The sequence below is a fragment of the Uloborus diversus genome, chromosome 8 (genome assembly GCF_026930045.1).
Source record: "Uloborus diversus isolate 005 chromosome 8, Udiv.v.3.1, whole genome shotgun sequence".
Classification (NCBI taxonomy): Eukaryota; Metazoa; Arthropoda; class Arachnida; order Araneae; family Uloboridae; genus Uloborus; species Uloborus diversus.
In genome coordinates, this window is record NC_072738.1 from 142,584,372 (window position 1) to 142,610,995 (window position 26,624).

General features: G+C 34.5%; 1 protein-coding gene across 1 annotated transcript in view; it reads left to right on the top strand.

Moving 5' to 3' along the window:
* Positions 1-26,624, top strand: part of LOC129227795 (leucine-rich repeat-containing protein 45-like) — a gene marked incomplete at its 3' end in the record, with an annotated part of 44,640 nt that overhangs the window by 11,518 nt on the left and 6,498 nt on the right. The window contains 8 exon segments of the mRNA XM_054862405.1: positions 172-307; positions 681-758; positions 7,904-8,015; positions 9,887-9,957; positions 16,717-16,809; positions 22,517-22,609; positions 22,997-23,062; positions 24,610-24,717. Of these exon segments, the coding sequence (XP_054718380.1) occupies positions 172-307; positions 681-758; positions 7,904-8,015; positions 9,887-9,957; positions 16,717-16,809; positions 22,517-22,609; positions 22,997-23,062; positions 24,610-24,717 (757 nt within the window).

A 26,624-nucleotide genomic window follows, 5' to 3' on the forward strand; every position in this document is an offset into this window, starting at 1 on the left:
ATTGAAATTTGCAGTGTAGCATTTTATTTTCATATCTAGATCTAACTGAAGGAGATTCAGATAGAAATTTTGTTTGGTCAATTGTATTTATTGTTATTATTATGATTTTTTAAGTAGCTCGGGATGGAAATCAATGTAAAATTGATTTCAAATATAAATATGTATTTTCAGTCTGCATGAGTCTCAAAGGAAAATTTCCATTGCTCTAGAAGAAAAGAATATGTTAGTACTGAAGCTAAACGAAGTAGAGGCAAAGAGTAAAGAAATGAGGACACAGTATCAAGAAGATTTGCAAAAAGAAAAACAGGTTTAATATTTTGTGCAATTCAATTTTCTTCTTTTTGAGCCAATTATTACTATCACGGAGTATTCTTTCCTCGCATTAAGTTTTGCATGGTAAACAACATTTCAACCTTTTCTACGATTAATTTTTCCATTTCTTTTATTAATAATTTATTATTTATTTGTATATTTACACACTGTTTATGTGTTAGGACCTCCAATTTAATTTTAATTTCTGACCCCCTTCGTTTCTTTAGTATGTTTAGTTTTGGTAGTATTAGACTAATTTAATATTCTATACTTCTACAGTGAAACCTATGACAACGTATGTACAACTTTCAAAAGTTAATCTTGTTTTATTGTCTTGATACTTTTTTTTTTTTTGAATTTATGTATAGGAAAGAGAAACTGTAGAGAGGAAATTGTTGGAAGAAATTGGTTTTCTAAAAGAAGAAAATTTATTTTTAAAGCAAAAAGTAAGTGTTTCGGGCTTAATTTGTTAGAAAATTATTGAATTTCGGAACAAAGTCAGCATAAATAAGAGCTAACCAAGGGAAAATTTCATATACAGTATAACTCCGATTTAACGATTGTCAAAGGGCTGGAAAAAGTTATCGTTAAATCAAGGATATCGTTAAATCGAGGAGCATAGACATTCAATGCAGTCAAATCCTGACCAGTGAAATGTTTCATTATATTGAGGAAATCGTTAAATCGGGTATCGGTTAAATTGAAGTTATACTGTATATGCCTTTCTGAATTGCCCATAATTGGCGTTTTTCTCTCATCGCTCGAACTTAAAAGTAGGTTCTTACAACTCCGAAGCACATTTAAGCAATGGGGTGGTTTCCTTCAGTCAAAAGTACTACTTTTAGTCTTTGAAATGGATAGAATGGGCAAAAAAAAAAAAAAAAAAAAAAAAAAAAAAAACGTGGACCCAGAAAATACTTTGATTTTCCCAACAGTTTGTTTTAATTAATTTTTTAAAATGTCCGATTTTTCAAACAGGGCGTGGTCTTTATGACGTCACGTCACAAATGATGCAATGTGGCGCATCTTTCTACTGCGTTTCCACGTTATGATAATCAAGCAGCGAATTAAAATTGCGCTCTACGCTTGCTATCAACCATATCGTTGCCAATACACGTGAGTAAAGATGCGAATTAAATATTTTGTTCTGTGAATGGCATTTCATCATTTGTGATGTCACATGACAGAAGTGTAAACAATGAATAAGTAATTTTTTAAAAATATTAAACTTAAATAAATTATTTAAAAAATGGTCAGACCCTATGTTTTTAAGCATGCTCTTTAAGAAAAAAATACTTTTAAAATTTTGGAAATGACTCCATTGTCAGTGCAAATATGTAGCTTATTTATGTTTATTTTCTGCAAAAGCTGCTGTGCTAAGAACAGGTTGTTTTCTCTGCATCAATATTGTACTGACGAAGAAACCATATTTACAAATTTTTTAAGATAAGAAGTGTTCTCGTGCTTCATCTCAAGAGTTCATTATAATAATAATATTATTATTTTTATTATATTAATATTATTATTATTTTATTATATTAATATTATTATTATTTTTATTATATTAATTTTATTATTTTTTTATTATATTAATTTTATTATTATTACATTAATTTTATTATTATGTTATGATTATTATGGAGAAAAATAGGATCTGAGTATCCCCCCCCACCAAGAAAAAAGACAAATGGCGAGACGTCAGGTTGTTTTTTCTGCGTTGATGCTGCACTGACAAAGAAAATCATCTTTACAGATTTTTTTCAAAGAGATAAGCAGCTTGTTCTTGTGCTTCATCACAAAAAAGTTCTACATTCTTATAATTATAATAATATTATTTTTATTACTATTACAATAAACTTATCTTTAATATATTATTTTTTTATTATTATTATAATCATATTAATTTTTTTATTATTATTATTTATTTTAATTTTATGATTATTGTTATATTATTATTATTATGGAGAAAAATAGAATCTGCCTACCCCTCCCCCTCCTCACCAAAAGAAAAAATCCACAAACAGGTCAGAAAAATGGCAAAACGTGAAGTTGATTTCTCTGCATTGATGTTGCACTGATAAAGAAACCATGTTGACAGATTTCTTGTACTTTATCTGAAAAAGTTCTTCATTATTATTATTACATTAATTTTATTATTATTATTTTTAATTTTATTATTATTATGTTAATTGTAACATTATTTTACTAGAAAGTTGCCGTCAAGGTATGACGGGTGAAAATTGCTTCTACTCTCCTAAATTTGAACGAAGGAACTGCCTGTTAGGTGATATTTTGATGGTTGAAATTTTTACCCTAACACCAGTGGATTAACCCTAAACTCCAGTAGATAGCGTTAATAATTGTTTTCATTTCTTCATTCCCCTGAAATGAGTCTTACCAGTAAAACAGTTAAGTGACCGGATTCAGTTCAGCCCTGTCAAAATAAAACGTTTCCCTGCATGTCAAATGTTCCCAAAAAATATTATCAAATTATTTTGCCGTGGCGTGAGTTTCATTGTTGAAAAACGCGGGTTACTCGATCATCGGCTATTATTTATGTGAGGTTTTTTACTTATTCATTTTTTTGTGTTATTATTTGTTATATTAATTTTATAACTATTATAGTACTAAAAAACCGCCCGTCAAGGTATGACGGGTGAAAATTGCTTCCACATTTGAACGAAGCCATTCCCAACTCCAATAAGCTATGGGGTCGCTGCAGCCACTGTCTAATGGCGGATGAGAAAGGTAAAACAAACAAATGCCGTAACTTATAACTTGCTTTGACGCTTAGTGAATGACAGTAATTTTTCATCGTGCCTGTGGGAAGCTTTCTTTTCTATTCTTCTGAAATTACACTACATCATAAACTGTCTGAAGCCTGTAATTTACCCCAAAGAAAACACGTGGAATGGAATGTTTTACCTTTTTCTTTAGTATTGTTAATCACCGCAAGGTAGCGTATTCGGGCTCTAGAGTTGCGAATTGCCTGTTCGGTGATATTTTAATAGTTGAAATAGTAACCCTCACTCCAGGATTAACTAACTCTAAACTCCAGGAGATAGTGTTAATTTTTGACCACTTTTTCGATTCTTCATTCCCCTAAAATTACTGTCTTATCAGTAAAACAGTTAACAGATCCCGTTCAGCCTTTTCAAAATAAAGCCTTTCCCTGCCTGTCAAGCGTTACCAAACAATGTTGTCAAATTTTCATGCCGTGGCTCGAGGTTCATTGTTGGTGACGTCAGAAACGTTACTCTATCATTTTAGAGCAGCTATATGAATAGGCTGTTGCATCAACTTCAGTTTGGCCATTTTGGGTCGAATTTTTCATTGTTGCGCAGCTAGGGTTGCCACAGCAAAGTTCTGGTTTTGCCAAATTGGTCAAAAATAATATTTTATTTAATAAACCATTCGCGTGCTGGCTAATAATCGCTCGTAGTGAAAAATAACCAAACGCGATAACTCGCCAGAAAAGACAACCACTCTAACACTAGCTCCGATCCAAAATGTCTTATCTTAAGCTGATGCCTTTGATCATTCGTTATTATAGACATATTAAGGATTATTATTTCTAAATTTATATTAGTACTATATTATTACTATTTTTATGAAGAAAATTAGAATTTGACTACCCCACCCCCTCGCACCACCACCACCAAAAAAAAAAAAGTCCACATTTGGATCAGAACTATTACAAAACGTCTGGTTGTTTTCTTTGCATTTGTATTGCACTGACAAAGAAACCATATTTATAGATTTAGGAACTTGAGTGCTTTATCTTAAAAAGTTCATTATTTTTATTATTATTGTTATTTTTATTTGGGAAAAATATTAAAATCTGATTGTCCACCCCCCCCCAAAAAAAAAAATCACAATTAGGTCAGAAAAACAGAAAAAAGAAAAAAAAGTCACATAATTGTTAAATTAAGTGAAAAGGAAAATTAGTCAGAAAATTAGGTTGGCGTTACAACTTCATAACTTTGGAAAATTCATTTGAGAAAAAGACAAGTTTGAACCTCGCCCTTGCATATGTTTGTGTTTGAGATGAGAATTTCAAAAATTTTAACAAATACTTTTTCAATAACCTATCCGATATGCATCACTTGTTTAAAAAGGTCAAACACATCAACATCATTTTATGTTGTTTTAAGCCAGTGACCCGTTGTTATGTTTAACCACGGATTGTATGAAATTGGCAAACGTCCAGTTGAGACGAATCTATCAGAATGAGGGGGAAAAGTAAAAATTTGATACGCGTGTTCCGCTTATTTAAATGAGACGCTGCGCAGTGGAGTACAGTAGACTCTCGTTTTATGCGAGTTTATTTTACGCAGTTTCGATTAAAACGCGGTTTAAGATTTGACACCTTTATTTTATTTTACGCGGATGAGTTTCGGTTTTACGCGGATGCAGCAATACAAACAGGTAACATTTTCCTCTCTTTCAAAATCCAAACTGCTAATGATTGCAGATTCCGCGTAATAAACTGCATTTTTGCATGCTAATAACCGAACTTGGGCCCCTGGAGACATTTTATGCGATTGGTTCCAGAGCTCTTTCCAGAAGTAAAGTTATTGAACTCATACAGTTCAGAAATCACTGGAAGAAGATTTTTTAGGAGTGACAAAGGAGGCCAAAACCAACGAGGATACCGACTTCGTTGACATCCAACCAAAAACGTTCACATTGAAAATTGTGAGTCATTCCTAGACAATAGAAATGATCTATCTGATTTGTTAGTGAAGGAAGATTCTATCATGGAAATGACACAAGTGATCATGGATGCGTTAATGCCCTGCAAAGAATTACAGAGAAAAATACTTAATGACTGCCAAAAGACTATCATAGCCAGCTCCTCTTTATAAACAGAACACGAAATTAATTTATGTTGTCTTTACATATGTTGTACATAGAAATCGATATAAGTACACATTAAACTTATTATACAATTAGTCATCACTAGAATGAAGTAGTTTTTTTATCTATGGAACCAAACCGCTAATTTAACACCATGGAACGTAACCCCCGCGTAAAACGTGGGTGTACTGTATTTAAACCGAAAACCTGACCAAAATTATTTTATGCTCTTTTTCTATGGAAAACTCACATAGAATCAACGTAAGGTATTATTAAATGTGAATTTTTAAGAAATAAAAAATATATTTGTTTATTATAAAATTATAGTCATCAGAATCTGATTTGTCGCTTCCATCATCTTTTTCATCGCTTTTCTCAATTCACACACACCGTGCATCAAGGAGCACAAGACTTATGATTTCATAAGAAAACGGTGTGCCCTTTTGATGACTGAAGACTGTTGCTGCTAAATTACAGGTCAAAAGTTAGTCAAAAACCTTTTTGCTACATCGCTGCTGCACATGGTGCGTTAAAATTTGCGAGAGGAGTTTTATCTAAAGAGCCTAAGATGTTTCTTCTGAGACCTTTAAAATTGCTAGAATTAATTGTGAAATGACAACAATAGCACATGAAATTTTGTGTGCAGTAGATGGCATTGGATACCAGCCACTTACAGCTGCAAAAAAGTTAATACTTTCGCAGATGTGAACTGCAATGTTCTTCGTATCAATGATGTGACCACTAGACTGTCTTTGTATTATCACTTTGAACCTATGTATTGAATTTTTATCGATTGCTCTAATTTGGGTAGCTGCTACAGGGTCAGCAAAGAAACTTCGAGACGTATTTCCGTCATGATTCCCCGCCGTAGATGGCGGGGTAAGTTTAATTCTATGAATTCCTAATAGATGACGGGGTAAGTTAACTCGAGAGGGTGCTGGCCGACAGTGTCGAAAGCTACGCTATTGTGGGACTGCTGTGGTCAGCGAACTGATTTTTGAATGCGGTGTTTTTTTTTTTTTTTTTCAATATTCAGTTACATAATTTGATTTTGTAGGATTTTTGTATTAGGTTTTGTTTTCTTATTTCTACAACGTTTGTTTTTGTTCTTATAGTTGAAGATAGTTACTTATCTAAGTAAATAATTTCATTTGTCGTATTATTCAATTGTGATTGTTCTTTATAACGTTTCTATTATAGTATTGTTTATTTGCGAAACATTTTAAATTGCAGAAAAACCCCACTTTACTCGCTAAATGGCAGGGTTACGGTAGCGTGGTTGCTTGGCGCGTTAAGCGATGCACTATACATTTCAATGATTTTTTTTCAGTTTTAAAGCTATTGCTAATAATCTTTTTATGGGTTTTGGCGAATAGTTTCAAATTCCAAAGAGACTCTAAAAGGTTTTTTGAAAATGTGTGTACGTTTTTTAGTTGAAGAAAAATGATAATTTCACATCAGAAGGGATGGAAAGGATCGTGAATTTTTTCTATTCAACGGACTTCCTTTAAATTCTTAGCATGGGCATCGCCGTGTGGTACTGCTAGTCTATTATATTTACTTACCTAAGTTTACTCTAAAGTTCCAGAGACACGACTGACTTTAAACGGGAGGATTTCTGAATTTTTCACTTGACTTCCAGGATAACTTCAGGAAGGTTACTGAATTTTAGCGGAAAACATACCTGGCTTTTTCTAGATATATTAATGGCAGGAACTGGGCACATCAGCTCCCATTATATTCCAGGAACGTTTCTGAATCGTTTTCACAGTGTAGGCCACTCAAAAGTCCTTGAAGATCCGAATCAACCCCTTGATATGGATACGTTGTCAAAAACTTTCATAGGAAAATATAAGCATAGTCCTTGTAAAATTACAAAAATTAGGGTTTAACTAATGTTAATAGTTACTCACATTGAAGTCGGTGGATCACTGTAAAAACGATTCAAAAACGTTCCTGGAAAGTAATGGGCAGCTGATGTGCCCAATTTCTGCCAGTAACATATCTTGAAAAAGCCGGGTATGTTTTCCGCTAAAATTCAGTAACCTTCCTGAAGTTATCCTGGAAGTCAAGTGAAAAATTCAGAAATCCTCCCGTCTGAAGTCAGTTGTGTCTCTGGAACTTTAGAGTAAACTTTGGTAGGTATAATATAATAACTTGGTCCTTTCCTGATTTATTAAGAAAGTTCCATAAGCAGTACTGCAAACATGGCCGTAGCTAAGCCAGAATTGCATGCAGCTATCGATTAATTTTCTCGCCTGCAACTCTTGCAAAGCAGCGTAGTTCATACTTATTCCCTCCCTCTGGGAGCTTAAGCATGGACGGGCCGTAAGTAACCTGAAGCCGATTCACTTTATAAATACGCAAAATTAATCTTTAAACTGGGAGCTAAAAATATGTTTCACAACAGTGAGAAGTGTGCATTCGTGCAACTTGTAGCAATTCAGGAAACTTTTTGACAATGATACTTGATTTTTCCAGGAAGTGAATAAAAACCATTGAAATCCCGACACGTTACATGGAAATACTCAGTAACGTTTCGGAATTTTTTTACAGTGATGGGGCAAAGATTTGTGGGGAATAGGCTATATTCAAACTAAATTGCTACTCAAATAAGAATCATATAGTATTATGCTGTTTTTTTAAAAATATGATCTGCGTTTAAAGATGCGAGGATATTGTTTTCTCTCCAGAAAGCACTTATTCTTTTTCAAACTCATATTTTTCACAGGTACAAGATCAGAAAACGTTGCTATCTCATTTGGAAGACCAAAACATGAAACTAAAGGGAACTATTACGAAACTGGAAAAGATGTCCAAGATTGATCAAAGCTCCTTTGAAGGTAATTTCGGGCACCAAAAATTTGCTTTTGACGGTGTGAATGTTTTTGAAAATCCACCATCCGCCAGAAAAACTGCTTGGATAATTGATTACAATGACGTGAATCCAAAGTGTTTAAATTGCAGTGAACTGTAAGAGAGTTTTCATTTCATCTGGGAAAACTGAGCAAGAAGAATTCAAGGTATCAGAGAGTAATTGGTCATCAGTTATTGCAGGGAAGTCGACGTTAGTTCTTGTTCTGCAGGGCAAATTTACTTATACTAATATGAAAACCTCCTTAAATCATTGTTTTCTGCTGAAATTCAAAGCTTTTCGTTGCCCAACACCGCCGCTAATCTGAACCCCTTACCCTCCCTGGAAAACCAGTGGTGAGGTCGCAAGTCTCCTATATATCCTATTTATTTGAAATGACACCTGTTTTCATATCGTCACTAAAAAGACGAATGAGCGTATCTCTTTCCATTTCTTTCGGGCATTTTGCAGAAAACCGATTTAAGGATTTCTAGTTTACTCTATCGCTTGAGAAGTGTGAGGGACTGTAACGTATTTACTATTTATTGTAGAGATACACCCATTGGTCATATTATGAAATCTACTTTGGACATTTCTGTGGTGGCCATAACTCGTTTTTCGATTTTTTTTGAGATACGCCCATTCGTCTTTTTTGCAACGATATAATAAACCTGTTTTTCTACACTTTTCTTATAATTTTCCCTGCTCCTGTAGTAGGTGTTTTTTCCTAATTGCTCCCAATTATCGTTACCAAATTTAAAACTACTTTTAGCTCTACCTCACTCGAATAAGGAGTCGTAGCTCTCATTATAGCACTCAGTACAAATTTCATCGAAAAAAAAACCCACTCACCCAACCGGACCCCTGGATTAGTAACTATATTAATTTCTCGATGTCTGAGTGTGGGAATTGCCCTGTTTCGACAAAAATGACAGGCATGCCTACAGTTCTGATTTTCATTAACTTTCCGATTTTGAAGAATGTAGCCGTTTTAGTAATTCACTTAATGATACAGCTGTTGGAGCATCCAAAGTCAACAACCAGGAAAAGTTATGATTATGCCACTAAATGCAGTACAGTGAAACGTGTGTGTAACGATACTGTCTATAACGATAACCTGTCTATAACAATATATATATTTTTTTTTTTTGGCCCCAGCAAAATGTTAGCATGAATAATCAAACTGTATATAACGATAACCTGTCTATTACGATATATTTTTTAGGTCCCAACAGTATCGTTGTAGACAGGTTTTACTGTATCTCTTCGTCTTCTTTCGTTTTGGTTGAGCAATCACGAATTGCATGAGCTGATGTTGCTCCGATTTTTCAGATTGCCATGACGACGAGAATAAGCTAAGTCGTTGTTTTTAATATTTATTAAGAGGACAAATTTTCGTTGCCATGGTTACAAATCTTTTGCGTTCATTCAAGGCTTAACTTCAGCAGATTTTACTTTTGAAAGGAGGGTGGGTGTAAAATTACGTTTTTTCAGAAAAAACATCAACATGGGTGAACTTAAAAAGCAAAACTTCATATAAATACGAAATTTCCAGATTACTAATTCGCATCATTGAAGATTGATAAGAAATAAAAATACATAACGTTATATGCTGTAAATAATCAAAATGCTAAGTGTATTGGTGGATATCAGCTATAAAATCTTTATCTTTATTACCGATCTTAATCATCATTTCTTTTATATATGATATGCCTCGTATTAACTATTCTAGGAAATCACCAGCCGTATGACGGATTGCGAAAAACATATTTTGAATTCAAGACATCAAAATTTCAAATGAATGTAGATGTTTTTTTGTTTTATTATTTTCAAGTTCAAAATTGGCAAATTTTTCTTTAGAACAGCTGTTATCAATCAGTGAAAGACATGCAGAAGCTTTACGAGAAAGTGAAAAACTGAGGAAAAGCGAGGTAAGATAAAATTTATGCTGTTTATTGTATGACTTACAAACATTCTTGTTTAATGTCCTTTTACTCTGACAAAACTTAACTTCCAGAAGTAGCAGTAGCCCTTATACTGAAAGAAAGAATTGAAATCGTGTGATCCTTTTCCTTATACGGCTGTTTTCAAAGAATGAACAATTTGCAAGAGAAATCTTAAGTGAAAAGGAAAGGAAACAAAATAGATTAAACATATAATAGTTACATAAATATTCAGAACATAAATGTACGAGGTCTGTTCAAGAAGTATCCAATCTTATTTTCTTCGTGTGAAAACCCTGATGTGAACCCCCCCCCCCCTTCATCAAGTGCTGATACATGAACCGACTTTGAGGCTTTGTGTGCATGCGTGAATTTTTCCCCGTCTGTCCATAGCGTCAGTCACTGGCAAGCAGAGTTTGACTAATGTAAAGTGTAGTGCCCTCGTCAGATGTTTTAATTTCAAGTAAAACGATGAAAGGACTGGAGCATCACTAACCTTTCTATGCCTCTTGTGTTTGGGGAACAGCAAGAAGTCCAAAGAGATCATATCGGTAGAGTAAGAAACCTATCAAACTGCAGGAGTCAGGTCATTCGCCGTCAAAATTGTTGAAAGGTTGTGTAAAGCAGAGATTCAGACAGCTGAACATAAACAAATGCGTTTAATACGAAACATGGGGACACACATACAGCAAGACATAGAGAAAGTAGTGAAGGCCCTGATAAACAGACTGCGGCTCTTTAAATAGAATAGAGGGCAGATTTTCAGTATCCAATGATGTTTCTTAAATAGCAATAAGCTTTCTCCAAAGTCCGATGGTGGATTAAAGGAGAGATTTTGCGAACTCCGTGGAAAGCTGCAAATGTCTCTTCCAATAAGAAATAAGCACAGTTCTTTCTTTTAAACCAATGGAGAAAGCGATTACATTCAACACCCGCCCTTAATCGCTTATTACTAAACAACACAATGACATAAGTTCATGCAATTTAAATTTAGGAAGAGCCTTGGTAAACATATCAGCAATTTGTTTATCAGTAGAAACATATTCAATATATATATTTTCAACATTTAAAATATTTCTAATAAACTTTAACTTAACATCAATATGTTTCAATCTACCAGAACTATTTTCATTAGTTATACATTTGATTGCAGACTGATTATCTTCATATATGACAATGTTATTTACAGTACGAAATTCACATGCAATATTTTTATAATACACTAGATCTAATAAAGACTTACCAACTGCAAGTACCTCAGCTTCAGTAGAAGAAACAGCTATTGAACTTTGTTTCTTCACGCTCCATAAAATTGGACACTTTTTATAAAAAATAACGTAACCTGAAACTGATTTGCGATCACGCGGATCTGATGCCCAATCTGAATCAACATACATAGATAAATCAACATTAGAGTCACAACACTTACTATACACAATTTTATATTCCGATGTACCTTTTAAATAGCGCAGAATTCTTTTAAGTCCATTCCAAGCCGATTCTGTTGGATTCTCCTGCAATTGACTGAGAGTTCACAGCGAACAGTATATCGGGTCGTGTTGTCATCGCAAGATACAATAAAGATCCAACTAGTTCACGGTAAGGTCCTTTGAAGCTAGTTCCTTCCTCAAAGTCAGCTGGAGTTGACTTTGCTTCTAAAGGTGTTGCACTCGGCTTGCACTCACTCATGTTAAATCTCTTCAATAGTTTAAGAATATACTCCTTTTGATCTAGCACTAATTTAGTAGAAGTAAATTCCATACGAATTCCTAAAAATTCAGAAGCTGGTTCGAGTTTGGACATCTGAAATTCATTTTGAAGAAGTTTAATCACAATCATTATTTCTGAAACATCTGATCCAGCGATAAGAATATCATCAATATATAAACAAATTATTTTTCTTCCATTCACAATTCTGATAAAAATACACGGTTCCGAGTTTAACTGCTTAAAATTAATTTTTAACATAAATTGCGAAAATCTGAAGAACCATTGTCTAGGAGCTTGTTTTAATCCGTATAAACTTTTATTTAATTTGCATACTCTGCCAGATGAATCGTTGAATCCTTGCGGTTGTTCCATAAAAACAATTTCTTGCAACTCACCATTCAGAAAAGCTGTTTTCACATCCATCACATAAACCTTTAAATCCTCTTGAAGAATCGAAACAAGAACTAATCGTAAACAAGGCATCCCAATGACTGGCGAATAAGTTTCTACGTATTCCTTCTGCTGGTCTCCTCTGGCGCAAAGTCTGGCTTTGAGAGTTCCATCTCTTTTCTTCCTAAACACCCACTTACACTTTATGGGGGTCGCGTTATCAGGGAGATCTACCAGTTCCCAAGTTTTGTTTATCTGGATGGAGCGCAATTCTTCCCCCATCGCGACTTTCCACTGGGCTTGTTGTTCTTCCGGTAGTTTTGAGATGTCGTAAAAGGTCAACGTCTCTTCTGACGTGTACATTGCTTCAAATCGTTCTGGTTTTTTTTCTTTTTCTTTCTGATCGTCGGGGTGTATCTGCCGGAACTTCTTGCTTTACATTGGTTTCGTTTTCTCCTAACTCTTTATTTTCTTCGGTGCTGTGTTTTTCCTCGTCTGGTGAATTACTTCTATCTTGCACATATACTTTATTTTCATTGAAGCGAACATTACGTGACACAATAACTCTGTGCGTATCAGGATCCATTAATCGATATCCCATGCTAGAATATCCAATGAAGATCATTCGTTTAGATTTCGGATCTAATTTTTGTCTGCGAGTATCAGGAATTTTGGCATAAGCATCACAACCAAATAATTTTATTTGATTTAAATCCGGTTTCTGGGAATATTTTAGTTCAAAGGGTGACATTTCATTTATGCTTGAACTAGGGATTCTGTTATGAATATATGCTGCAACTTGAATAGCATATCCCCAACAGTTCTTAGGTAAATTTGCATCATATAAAAGTGCACGGGCTTTATCAAAAAGTGATCTGTTCATCCGCTCTGAAATTCCGTTCAATTCGTGAGTATAAGGGGGGCAGGGATCTATCGTAACTCAGGGTTTATTTGCTATCACTTTAAGTTCGCCTGAAACATATTCCTTGGCATTATCACAACGAATTTTTCGAACGCTTTCATTCAATTTGAGAAACTTTTTGATTTCCACGGGAACATCACTTTTCTTTTTAAGCAGACGAACTTCACAAAAACGAGAATAATCATCAACTAATGTTAACACATACCTTTCACCCGCTTGAGTTGGTGGGTTGACCGGACCGCATAGGTCAGAATGGATTGTCATCATGGGAGCTTTTTCTCTTCTTCGGTTTCCTATTCCTATAGGGTTCGCGGACTGCTTCGCTAACACACAATTTTCACAAAATTTTTCGCTTATTGGTAATCCTAGTTTGCTCAGAACATGGTTTCCGGAGTGTCCTAACCTGCTAACCTGCGATGCCACAGTTCACCTCCATCTTTTTCTGCAACAAAGGAATTTGAAATGAAGGGAACAAAATCACTTGCATATTGACCTTTTGAATTCAGCTTGCACAAAACGAAATTTGTACTTCCCTTTTCAATAACTGCTTCGTCATTTTTGAAGCTCACAGTGTATCCAGCTTTTTGTATCTGTTTCACTGAAATGAGGTTTCCATTGAGTTCTGGAACATATAACACATCTTTCAGTAGGATCTGCTGCACACCGTCACCTAATACACCGCGAATAGTTCCTATTCCTTTTACTTCCAGTTTACTGGTTTTTGCAGCGCATGACACAGTTCCTGAGGATGGTTTTAACTCCTCAAACCATTCCCGATGTGCACACATATGAGCTGTAGATCCGCTATCTACTATAAATGACCGATGTTCTACTTCGCCAACAACGAACGTCACTGCAACTGCTCCATCCTTTGAAGTATTCTTTCCCGTCTGGACTGTGCAATTCCTCTTAAAATGTCCTTTTCTTCCGCACTGGTAGCAAATTATGTTACTTCTACAAAATTTCGCAATGTGCCCTGTTTTGCGACACTTGTTACACACTACCCGATTATTTGTAGAAAAGGCTGCACCATTCGATGACTCTGTTTTCCACGATTTGGGCTCCGAGACTCGACGATCTCTCATCAGCGCTTCAGCATCCAGAAGACGACCGCAAACAAACTCTAAAGTCAAGTTCTCCGAAGGCTGATTTTCTATTGCAGATTTCGATGCGTCATACTCTGCTGGAAGAGACATCAAAAGATAGACAATTCTGTCCATGTCGCTCACTTTCACGCCACACGATTTTAGTTGGGTAACGAGTCTGTTCACTTCATCAATATGCTCCTGCATGGATGAGTCCTTTTTCATTTTCAAAGTTGAAAGTCTCTTTCTAACCAATATCTGACTGACCGCTCCTTCTCGAACATAGATCGATTTCAATTTTGCAATTACTTCAGCACAAGTCTTTTCTTCCGAAAGCGAAACCAAAACTTTATCACTAAGAAATGATAACATCAAGGCATAGGCCTTCTTACTCGCTAAAAGTTCATTAGCTTTCGAAGAATCCGCTTCACGTTCCAAAAACATCTCTAAATTCTTTGCTGCGAAAACCGCTTCCATTCTCCTGCACCACAGAGAGAAATTCCTTCCGTCAAAAGGCTCAACGGAATATTTTATCTCGTCCCCCTTGTTACTCCGCTACTGCAGTGATTTAGTAGCTGGGTAAAACTTAGAACTAACCACGCTCTGCTGTTGAAAGGTTGTGTAAAGCAGAGATTCAGACAGCTGAACATAAACAAATACGTTTAATACGAAACATGGGGACACACATACAGCAAGACATAGAGAAAGTAGTGAAGGCCCTGATAAACAGACTGCGGCTCTTTAAATAGAATAGAGGGCAGATTTTCAGTATCCAATGATGTTTCTTAAATAGCAATAAGCTTTCTCCAAAGTCCGATGGTGGATTAAAGAAGAGATTTTGCGAACTCCGTGGAAAGCTGCAAATGTCTCTTCCAATAAGAAATAAGCACAGTTCTTTCTTTTAAACCAATGGAGAAAGCGATTACATTCAACAAAAATTAAGGGCAAAAAATGTGATGTGAAATCGTCACCGAAAGTCATCTGCATCTTTCGAATAAATTCCGCTAGGCTTTTGCCGAGTTTCTGCCGAAATTTGATGTAGTAACACTGCTCTAGTCGTTCGGTCATTTTTCCTGAAATTGAAAAATCCAACGAGAGCCCTAATCACTAATTCGGTAAAACTATGTTTGCCAGCAACTGTAAACTACAGGGTGGTTATAATTAAAGTTACCCTGTTTAGACACCTCTAGTGACCGTTCTACGCATCGGATTTCGATGAAACTTGGAATATAGATTATATAGACCATGGGGAATACGATTATGCAACAAAAAAAAAATTAGTTCAAAAATCTACCACCAGGGTAGAAAAGGGCGCATGAATCAAATAAGACGAAGATTGCGTCACAAAATCGATTTTACTTACAGAAATTGTTCAATGTGCATTCCATCTACGTCAATCACGTGTTCAAAACGTGTCATAGCGTGAGCCACAGTTGCACGAAGGGTTTCCCTACCAATGGCATGAATATGGCGCCGTATGCTGTCCTTTAATTCAGGCACCGTCCGCATGCTTCCACCATAGACCCGATCTTTCAGGAAGCCCCACAATCAGAAGTCACACGGATTTAGGTCCGGTGATTGCGGGGGTCAAGCTGTAGAAATGCCTAGAAAGTGCCCTGTTATCACCGAAATGCATACGAAACAGTGCCTTTACTGGACGAGCAATGTGAGGGGATGCACTATCTTGCATTAAGACAGTTGAGTCCAAACACGCTCGTTGTTGCAAAGCATTAATGACTTGCTGCTCAAGAAGTGCGCAATATCGGGGAACTGTGACGGAACACCTTTCCTTGGGGACCAAGCCAGGACCTTGGGGTGGGGTCTCCTCGAAGAAATAGGGACCGAGGATGAAATCACCGGTGAAACCACACCATACGGTAATGTAATCGGGATGCAGTGACTGTTCATATACAACATTGTTGATGCCGGATGTTTTAAGTGTGTAGAGCGCCCCCTGTCGTCGATTTTTAACTACTTTTTTTTATTGCATAATCCTGCTCCCCATGGTCTATATAATATATATTCCAAGTTTCATCGAAATCCGATGCGTAGAACGGTCACTAGAGGTGTCTAAACAGGGTAACTTTAATTATAACCACCCTGTATGTTTGCCAGCAACTGACGCTGTTGACAGAAGGAGGAAAAAATCATGCATGAGCGCAAAGCTTCCAGGTCTACTCATGCAAGCGCGCTTGATTCGTATCCTTCTGTTTTTCACCCCAAAAAAAATAGATAGGATACTTTTCTAACAGCTCTTGTAGTAAACTTTGGATTATCCATCCCTCGCAGGACCGGTTGGGTAATCCGAAGATGGTACTAAAGTCCCTACTGAAATTAAAGATATGTTTGTTAGTTTAAGTAAGAATTTTTAATGTGTTGTTTGTCTTGCGTTAGTAAAAATCATAACTGATTGTGAAGAATCTGTTTATGAGACAAGAAATTTGCACAATAAATATGTAGCAGTTGCAGTACCTGTTTTCACCAAAACTAATCCACTATACATTTTTGCGTACTAAAAAGGATGATTTTGTTTAAAAAAAGAAAAAAGGTTTTTCTTTCTTTTCATTCTTTCAAATTTTCTCAAAAATGTTGATGAAAAAAAAAACCTCTTATGTGTGTGTGTGTGTTTGTTTTCTCCAGGTTGCTAGGGTTAGAAGTGAACTTCTAGATGTTGAAAGGAATCTAAAGCAAAAAATTGCGCTTCTAGAATCTGTAAATGCTGATAAAGAACAGGTAATTAACTACATGGTTTACATAAATTGATTTCCTGTTCATAAATTGTTAAAGAAGGAAATGCTTTCCGAAATAACTTCAGTCAAAAAGTTGCTCCTGATTTATCTCCTCTAAAGGAGGGGAGTTTTTTGAGTATGGAAATGGTTAATTTTTCCACTTTGTGTTTTTCTGAAATTAATTTAGTAAATGGTAACTCTTTTATTGCGATAAAAAATGGCTGGGAAATCTATCACTAAACTCCAAATTGGGGAAAGATTAATGGAAAATTGAGCAAAAAAAAATGCTTTGTGCTAAAATATGAGTAAATTGACAAAACCTAAATTGTCAAAAATAAATAAATAAATAAATAAATAAATAAATACTGCAAGCAGCTATTTCTTGACTACTATACAATCAGGTCCCAACTATGATTTTTGAAGACACTGGGCTCGAATTTTATTTGGTGCCCCCTGTACAATGTAATGAAGTGATAAAACGTTTTGGATTTGGAACTTGTGAAAGGGTTTTCTTTCTGTTTAAACTTTTGATACAGATTTGGTGGCTCCAAGTTTTGGTGCCCTAGGCATGTGCCCCATGTGCTCGTACTTTAATCTGGCCGAACCCTTTCTTCAGTGTAAGAAAGGTGTCCAACGCACAACAAGACTGTGTTGCTACCAGAGGGGGCCCACAGCCAGTGGCAGAGTTAGTGTCTGCCGCCCTCTCATTGTGAAAAAGCTAATACATTGAACTGTCAAGGGTGTTTAAAAACTTTAAATTTAAGTAATAAAGAAGAAAAGACGTAATTAATTTCTACATACTTACAAAAGAAAAAAAAGGGGGGGGGGTACACTTGGAGAAAATTGCTAAGTTTACGTAAAAAATCGCAAATTTAGGCATTTTTCAGTAAAATGAAAGGAAAGGGCGGGTTGGGTTGCTCTCAATTTTTTTCGAAACTAAAGTCTCTTTTAGTGTTTCTTTGTTGACATTAGGTGATCGGTGGACACCGAAGGAAATATTCCGAAATCAAAGTTTTAAAATGCAGCGTAGTCTGCTTTGTGGAGAGGTTAAGAAAATCGGGAATGGTCGGTAATTCTGAAATGTGCAATCTTAGGCTATGTTTGGCTACGCAGTTGCATGTGTATTCTAACGCAGTTGTAGGCGTTAGAGGAGAGAGGGGAGCTGAGGTTTCTTACTGAAATATTTTTTAAATTGAAATCAACTTTAAGGGTTTCTTTGGTTGTTTGTGGAATGGGGAAGTTTCGGCTTCTTTCTTTGAAAATTGTTTGGTATCTAAGTCTTAAATTCTAGGCTATATTTGGTGACGTCAAAGGGTTCCCTAACACCTAACGACACCAAAAATGTTGTGAAGCCCAGGCGGCACTCTCATGGACAATTTCCGTAATTGACACCCGACTTATGCTTTGCTTGATATTGATGATGTTATGAGCAGAAGGGACAGAGGCAAGTTTACCTCCCAAAAATTTTTGGGAAGGTTCATTTTAGGGTATCTTTGAGAAGGAAGGATTCTGCGATCTTTTACGAAAGACGTTTCGTCACAGCTACACTAATTCTCGTATGTATTTGAATAGTCGTTGATTTTAATTTTTAACCTTTTGCCTTAAATGTTTTGGCACATTTTTTTTTCTGTCACCCGCAAGCGCATATAGTTTACTTATTCATGAATATTTTTTTTTTTTTTTTTTTTTTCAATTTCTGCAGTAAGTATTTGAGTTATGCCGATTTAAAAATGGCTCTTAAAGTTGTGCTTATTGAGAAATAAGAGTTAGTATTTCACACACGTTTTCGAAGCAAAGTAAACAGCAGCAAAGTAGAGTTCTTTACAATGAGTGGAAATTTCTTTATTCTTTTTATCTTTCCTTTTATACTGCAAGATAGTATTTTTTATTAATTCATTTACTATTTCATGCCTACTGGAAATGAATAAAATATTAAATTTGTGAAAATGATGTTAAAAGTTTTAAATGGTAATGTATTTCAAACTATTTTCTAGCCTAACCTTCCCCGTAAAAGTTTTTTTTTTTTTTTTTTCCTTTAAGAAAATTAATGAAATGAATAAAATTTTATCTATTGCAAAAACAACCCCAAAAACAAAGAAAATTTTCAAAAATAAATTAATTGAATGATGGAAAAAAAAAAAACTTTCAAAAGACGAACTGCAATTCCCCCTCCCCCCCCCCCCCCCAAAAAAAAAGAAAAAAATTTGGGTGTTCATTGTGCACATGATTTTATTGCGTGTAAAAGTGGTTGGTGAAATGAAAAAAGGGTCATAATATTGTTTTATAGGACAGAGAAAAAAAAAGGTTTTGATAAAATAATTGTTATTATTTTGTCAAATACTAGCAATCGAAAACAGTTTCATACCTGAAAAACGATAATTCTCCTTTTCTTCCTCTTTCGTTGCAATTATGCGCACTGCAATAAGGCATATTGAAGAGTCAAAGTCTCCCGTAGAATAGAGACATATAGGAAGAAAACGTCAAAATCCTAAGGGTCGTAGTCACGTGGTACGCGTCGGGTAAATTATCTGATGTTTTACCCCGGAGATAAGACCTGTCGCTCTTACTCCTGCTTCAGCGCAGACAATAGCGAATGAATGGGAGGGTTCGTCCATCTCTCAATGGTCTACGCAAATTTCTGTGAGCGAACTTTTGGGCTATCTTTGGGGACGTTAGGAAAAAGTCTCAGGAGTGCGGCTTTTCTTCCTCAGAAATTTTTCAAAACTGAAGTTTCCAAAACGCAGTTTTAATCCTTGGAGACGTTAGATGAGAGGGGGAGGGGAGGGATGATTAAGGTATCTCTCTCGGAAGAATTCCGAATCTGAAGTCCTAGAAACGTATTTTAAAGTATCTTTGATCACGTTAGGAGATAAAGGATAGTCAAGGTTCAAATTCTGTTTTCACAAATTGATACTGAAACATCAAAGTTTTAAAAACGTAATTTTAGGCTATATGTTGAGACTGTAGAAGAGAGGGTAGGAGTTTTCTCCAGGAAAATTTTCAGAATTAAAGGCCTAAATATGTACTTTTTGGCTGTGCTTTGCTACGTTAGAGGAAAAGAAAGGGTTCGGGGTTCTCGCTGGTTCTACCCAGAAATTTTTAAACATTGAGGTCTAAAACTGTATTTCTAAGCTATCTTTGGTGACATCAGGAAAAGAGATAAAATATTCGAGAGCTCTCCCTCCTAAAAAACATTTTAAAGCTATCTTTCACGCTGTTAGACTACATAGTGGAGGTGGAAGATGTTCCCAGCCGGAATTATTTGAAACTGAATGCGCTAAAAAATAATACTAGACTATGTTTGGCCAAGTTGAGAGACCAAACCAAATGTTGGAAAACGAAATTCGCTTACCTTCCATAACAAATAGAATAACGTGTAATCCAAAGTTGTCGGATAGATTTTCTTCTCTCAAAAGCGAGAAAACAAAAATTCCTTTTACTTCTTTTGAAATAGAGAACTCTTGTAATGAATGAGAAACCTAAGTAAACCCTGCAACATATAAAGCCACCCCTGTGATAAGCAATAAATTGCTTCTTGTACCATTTTTCACCTCCCCCACCCTTTCTTACTCTTGTTACCATTTTCTTCAAGTTTAAAAAAAAAGATTTTAATTCACTAGGAGGATTTTTCAAAAAAAAAAACTCCTTAAAAAAAAGTAATAATACTTTCTTTTACGAAAAGTGGAAAACTTCATTGTTTTCTTCCTCCTGGACTTAACTTCTACAGTCTAAAAAAACATTGGTCCCATGAACTGTCCGGGCCACCCCCTCAATAAAAAAAAAAAAAAAAAAATAATAATAATAATAATAATAATAATAATAATAATAATAATAATAGTAATAACAAGGAATTGTACTGATGTGCTGTCAAGAAAGACTTTTGAAAGAAAGCGGAAAGATTTGTATAAAAGTAATTTTTTTATCTGAACAAAGATTTTCTTTTTGCCTACAGTAACAGATTAAAAACAGGTTAATACAGTTACAGATTAATTTGCCGCCCCTCGAAAAGTGCCACCCGGGGAGGACCGAACCCTTCGCAACACCTTTGCTACGCCACTTCGCCCCCCCCCCCCTAGAATGCTAAGTTGAATCTTTTTCAAAACTATTCTTTATTATTGAAGATAAGAAAAGAACACATCTTGGGAAAACAAAGTGATTTTTATAAAGGGAAAAAAAGGAAAAATCATTATTTCTTTTAAAAAGAAAGTAAAAAAAAAAAAAAGAATAGTTACAGCTTTTTGGTCAGCTTAATCCCCCCTATCCCCGTCCTTTTTTTTTCTTTTTCCCTAGTTCGTCTGACAATAAGAAAATCTTCAAAATGCTACTCCTCTGAAGCCCCCCTCCCCAACTCACAAACACACCTAAAGCGTTAAGGAGTATCTGAAATTTCGTTTCCAGATGCTAAATTTCACAAAATTTTCAAGTGAAAATCCTCAAATACCCAACAACATCGAAAATCGTTTAAAATTTCGTTTTTGGAGCTTTATATTAGAAAAATTACTCGCCTCAGTGATACAAAATATGGTCTTACAATCGCGTTTTTAAGACTTGAATTTCAAAAAACATTCGAGCAAAGGTCCCCGAATCTAATATCATAAAAAATTGGGTTTTTTAAACTATACTTACAAAAAAAAATTAAGTGAAATAGCCCTGAATATGAAATATTGCTGAAACCTTTAGGACCATAATTTTGAAAGAATTTCCAAGGAAGCTCCAGAACGTTCCTTTCAAAGTTTGTCTGCAATTGCGTTTTTAAAACTTCAATTTCGAGAATTTAGAGAGAGGAAGAGAAATTGATTGAGCGGCTCGGGAACAGTCCCTGCACTCCATTCCTAACCCTAACGTCAAAGAATACGGAGTAATATAATCGCCTTTTTAAGGCTGCACTTTCTACAATTTTTCTGTTTCCCCTGTGCCTCCCCCCTCCCCCCAAATATCAGTAAAGAAAGTCTAAAATTGCGTCTTTAAAGACACGAGTTTAAAAATTTCCCCCGGTTGGTGCGGGAGGACTCCCGCACCACTCTCTCCCCTATCAGATTCTTTAAAAGTATTTTTCTTCTCCCCTAGTCATGCTTTTTTTTTTTTTCAATGTGCCCTCCCCCCCTCCCTAAAACGTTTTCTTGGTTGCGCCTCTGCAACAAGAAAGTTGTTGTTCGCGGCTGTCTTGTTGTGTGTTAAGCACTTTGGTGCACTAATAATTGTACTCTACTGCTACCTTGAGAAAGCTATTTGCAGTATCTTCTTGGCAATTTGTGCTTTATTTCCTTTTTTTTAAATACAGTATAACCCCGATTTGACGATTGTCATGGAGACTGGAAAAGGTTACTGTTAAATCAAGGATATCGTTAAATCGAGGAAAATAGAAATTCAATGCAACCAAATCCGGACTAGTGAAATGTATCACTAAATTGAGAAAATCGTTAAATCGGGTATCGTTAAATCGAAGTTAAACTGTCTTTCATTTTACTCATATAAAGGATTAGTATTTGTGAAGTCGCGATTAGTTTCAAAAGAGCACTTGATCTTTTTGTTGAGTCTTTTGTATCTGTATTTCTCTGATTTTTCGGTGTTGTTAAAAGCATTTTCTTCTTCTTTTTTTTTTTTTTTGAAGTACAGAAGTTCACTTGACAATTATCGTTTATAAATGCTAAAGTTATTAGAAACTAAGTTTGTTACAGAATTCTTGTTGATGGTTTGCTTTTCGTATACAGGAACTATCCAACAAAATACACCAGCTTTGTTCTGAAAACAATCGAATGGAAGAATTATTAGAGCAGTTGAGAAAGCAGAAGAAAGTGGATGAAGTATGCACCTTCTTTTTTTCGTTGTTTGGATATTGATGTATTGATAATAATTTTAATTTTTGTGTTTTTTTTTTTTTTTTTTGGCTTCACAATGATACAAAACTGCATTTTATGTAAAATAATATTTTTAATGTCAAAACATGCTGCTCTGTGAATAAATCATTCTTTTACGTTTGAATATTGCTCGATGTATACTCAATATCAATTGATGAACTTGATTCACCACACCTATTATTACTACGACAATGCATATACAAAATTTTATACAATATGCTTCTTCAATAAGTTTTTCTTTTGTTTTGTTATCTTTTCAAGTATTTAACGAACTAATTTTCATTTTGTTGTTTCTCAGTTAATGTTTTTTTTTTTTTTTTTTCAATTTTAAAGGAAAACTTGAAGCAACAAATGGAAGAGAGAATCGAAATTGTTGACAATTCGAAAAAGAAACTAGAGGTAAGTAATAATAATTCATTGGAGTTCTAATAAAATAGAAATCCAATGCAACCAAATCCGGACCAGTGAAATGTATCACTAAATTGAGAAAATCGTTAAATCGGGTATCGTTAAATCGAAGTTGAACTGTCTTTCATTTTATTCATATAAAGGATCAGTATTTGTGTGATGTTGCGTTAGTTTCAAAAGAGCACTTGATCTTTTTGTTGAGTCTCTTGTATCTGTATTTCTCTGATTTTTCTAATAAAAATCTAATTTTCTAATAAAAATTTCCAGCTCTAAATAATGGAAATTTGCAGTTATATGGATTGCTAAAAAGAGTTGCTGTTGAATTCATTTATCAAATGGTGAGGCCTTGAACCTCCCTCCTTATTTATTTCTAAATTATTCAGAAACAATTTCATATTACTCTTTTAATTCTGACTTAGGTAATTATTTTTTATAATAATGAGAGAAATCTTCACAACATTGGCTATTAAAAAAAAAAAAAAAACAGAAGTTTGCCATCTTGGATTTTAAATACTCTTTTCTCTGATGAAGTGTCTGCTCAAAACATTTTCTGCCTCTTTCTTCTTCTGGTTAAAAAAAATAAAACGTTCATTTTCTTGCTTACGAAATAGGAGAGACTGATTAAACTGTTCGTACCCATAACCCTTTTTTTAAGAAAATTTTAAATACAATTTTAAGCCTTTATTCACGTGTCTGTTAGCGATTTCATTGTTGGAGTTGTCATGATCTTTCCTTTTCCATGTTTTTCCACCTTATCCAGAAAAAATTAAAATGCATTGAAATTCTGCGTGTGTTCTGACCCGCGAGATTGATGTTAGTATGAAGAAAACGATTAGGTTTTGGGGCTTTAAGTTTTTAATTTAACATTAGTTCTTGCCCTTTAAAGCATAGTTTTCTTTATTATCACATGCTTCTTTTTTTTTAACCTTTATTTTGAGTGCATTGTTTTGACTTAAACTTTTTATTATTGAAATGTTCATATTTAAGGAATTACTTCGAGAAAATTTGCAGATTTTATCTGAAATAAGCAAAAAAGCTACAAGTCTTGATCTCGAGTTGGCAGAATTGCACAGAATTATATAATAATTAGATATTTAGTAATTTAAAAGTTAATAAACAAGTTTTAATTAATAAATTAGTTTTAATTTTTGTAATAATTAGACATTTACAGAATGATTTATTATCACATACTTCTTTCTTTTAAACCTTTATTTTGAGTGTATTGTTTTAACTTAAACTTTTTATTATTGAACTGTTCACATTTAAGGAATTACTTCGAGAAAATTTGCAGATTTTAAGCAAAAAAGCTACAAGTCTTGATGTCGAGCTGGCAGAGTTGCACAGAATTATATAACAATTAGATATTTAGTAATTTAAAAGTTAATAAACAAGTTTTAATTAATAAATAAGTTTTAATTTTTGTAATAATTAGACATTTACAGAATGATTTATTATCACATACTTCTTTCTTTTAACCCTTTATTTTGAGTGTATTGTTTTAACTTAAACTTTTTATTATTGAACTGTTCATATTTAAGGAATTACTCCAAGAAAATTTGCAGACTTTATCTGAAATAAGAAAAAAAGCTGCAAGTCTTGATCTCGAGTTGGCAGAATCTTTGCACAGAAATAATTGCCTGCAACAAGTAAGGAATCCACTTAATTCCAGTTTTATATAAACTTTGCACTCGTGACAAAAATTTATGAGTGGCGTCAATCAAACTGAAACGAGCAATCAAAATCTAGTGCTCACTATAGTGGTTTTGATATATGCATTTGTTTTCAGTCACTGAAATAAAAAAATTGCATATTGTTTTTCAACAAATTATACAAAAATGTTATTTGTGATTAGTAATTTAAAAAAAAAATGCATCAAAATATAGCTTTTACCATAATTTTACATGGAATTTTTTAAAAGTCAATAGCGAAAAATGTTGATTTAAAGAGCAATGTCATGAAAAAAAAAGGGGGGGGGATATATGATTGGTGCCTCTCCTCTGTCTTCCTAGAACTCCAAAAACTTCCGTGCACAGCTTATGGTGTATTACACTACGGTTGCTTGTGCATATTCCGTTGATTCTGCATCTCTGTCACTCAATAAATAAATATGTGGAAAATAAAAACAACACTAATTTTATTAATGAATAAATAGTTATTTCAGCTCTTGTAGTATTTTCAAGATTTTGCAGGGATCCAATTCGCAACCCCAATAAACTCTAGGAGGCTCTGCAGCCAGTCTAATGGCGGATGAAAAAGGTAAAACAAACAGATGCCGTGACTTATAACTTGCTTTGAAGCTTAATGAATGACAGTAATTTTTCATCGTGTTTGTGGAAAACTTTCTTTTCTATTCCTCTGAAATTACATTACACCACAAACTGTCTGAAACCTGTAATTTTCCCCAAAGAAAACACGTGGAACGGAATGTTTTACCTTTTTAGATAGTATTGTTAATCACCGCAAGGTAGCGTATTCGAGCTCTAGTTCCGAATTGCCATTTCAACTTTTCAGCTAGCTTCAATTTTTATTTGTGTACTAGCTGCGTTGTCTGGCTTTGCATAGTCTACCTCGAAAATAAAAGTTATGTCAAGTGATGCGTGTTCAACAATCGCAGGCTTGAACCAAAAAAGAATAATAATAATAATAATAATTCTAAAATTAAAAAATCGGTAATTCGCAACTCCAACGAACTATAGGGGGCACTGCAGTCACTGTCTAATGGCGGATGAAAAAACTAAAACAAACGCATGTGGTAACGAAGAAAATGCTAATAAGTCTAGTAAATTTTGTTCGTATGCATGGTTTTTTCGCTTTATTCTTTTTTAATTAATTTTCAAAGTCTTGCTGATATTCTGGCCCACGTAGAAAGAAATGAGAATTCAAGAAGCATAACTAAACGTTAGAAATTAATGCAAAATACGCAGTTCGTAGTTCTAAGCAGCCATTTCCTCGATGTTGAATTCGATATTTTTCAATTCTTGATAAAACTAAATAATAATTGTGGCCTGACAAAAATAACAATTAATGCTAGAAAAATTAATTATATGACATTACGAATTATTGTCAAAAGAAAGTGATACTTCTTTGCCTTGCTTGGCTAGCGCTAATTGTTTTGCATTTGTAGCTGAGTTATTTTTCTCAAATTGCCGAATCGGTTCATTTTAAATTTTTCTGTTTGGTATGTTTCTAGAGTTATGATTTAATTATGTCATGCTATACAAATCATCAATAAAATTCTCACGGATGGTATGGTGGTAGTTTTCTTTTCAATTTGATCTACCATTATTTCTTTTTACTTATCGAGTTCTGTAATCTTTCTACCATTTTACTCCACTCATGATAAAAAATAAAAATGGTTTAACTAACATGGGCGGAATCTCGCCAAGGATACTTAGCTCGCACAATACTGAAACTATAACCCTAAACAAATTTGGCGAAACCTTTCAGCTGAGAATAAAAGCAACAAAATAAATTCTTTCTCGGTTAAACATTTTTCATTTCGTTCTACGATAATATATTCAAGAAAAAATTTTGCATACTGTCTACTCCAAAA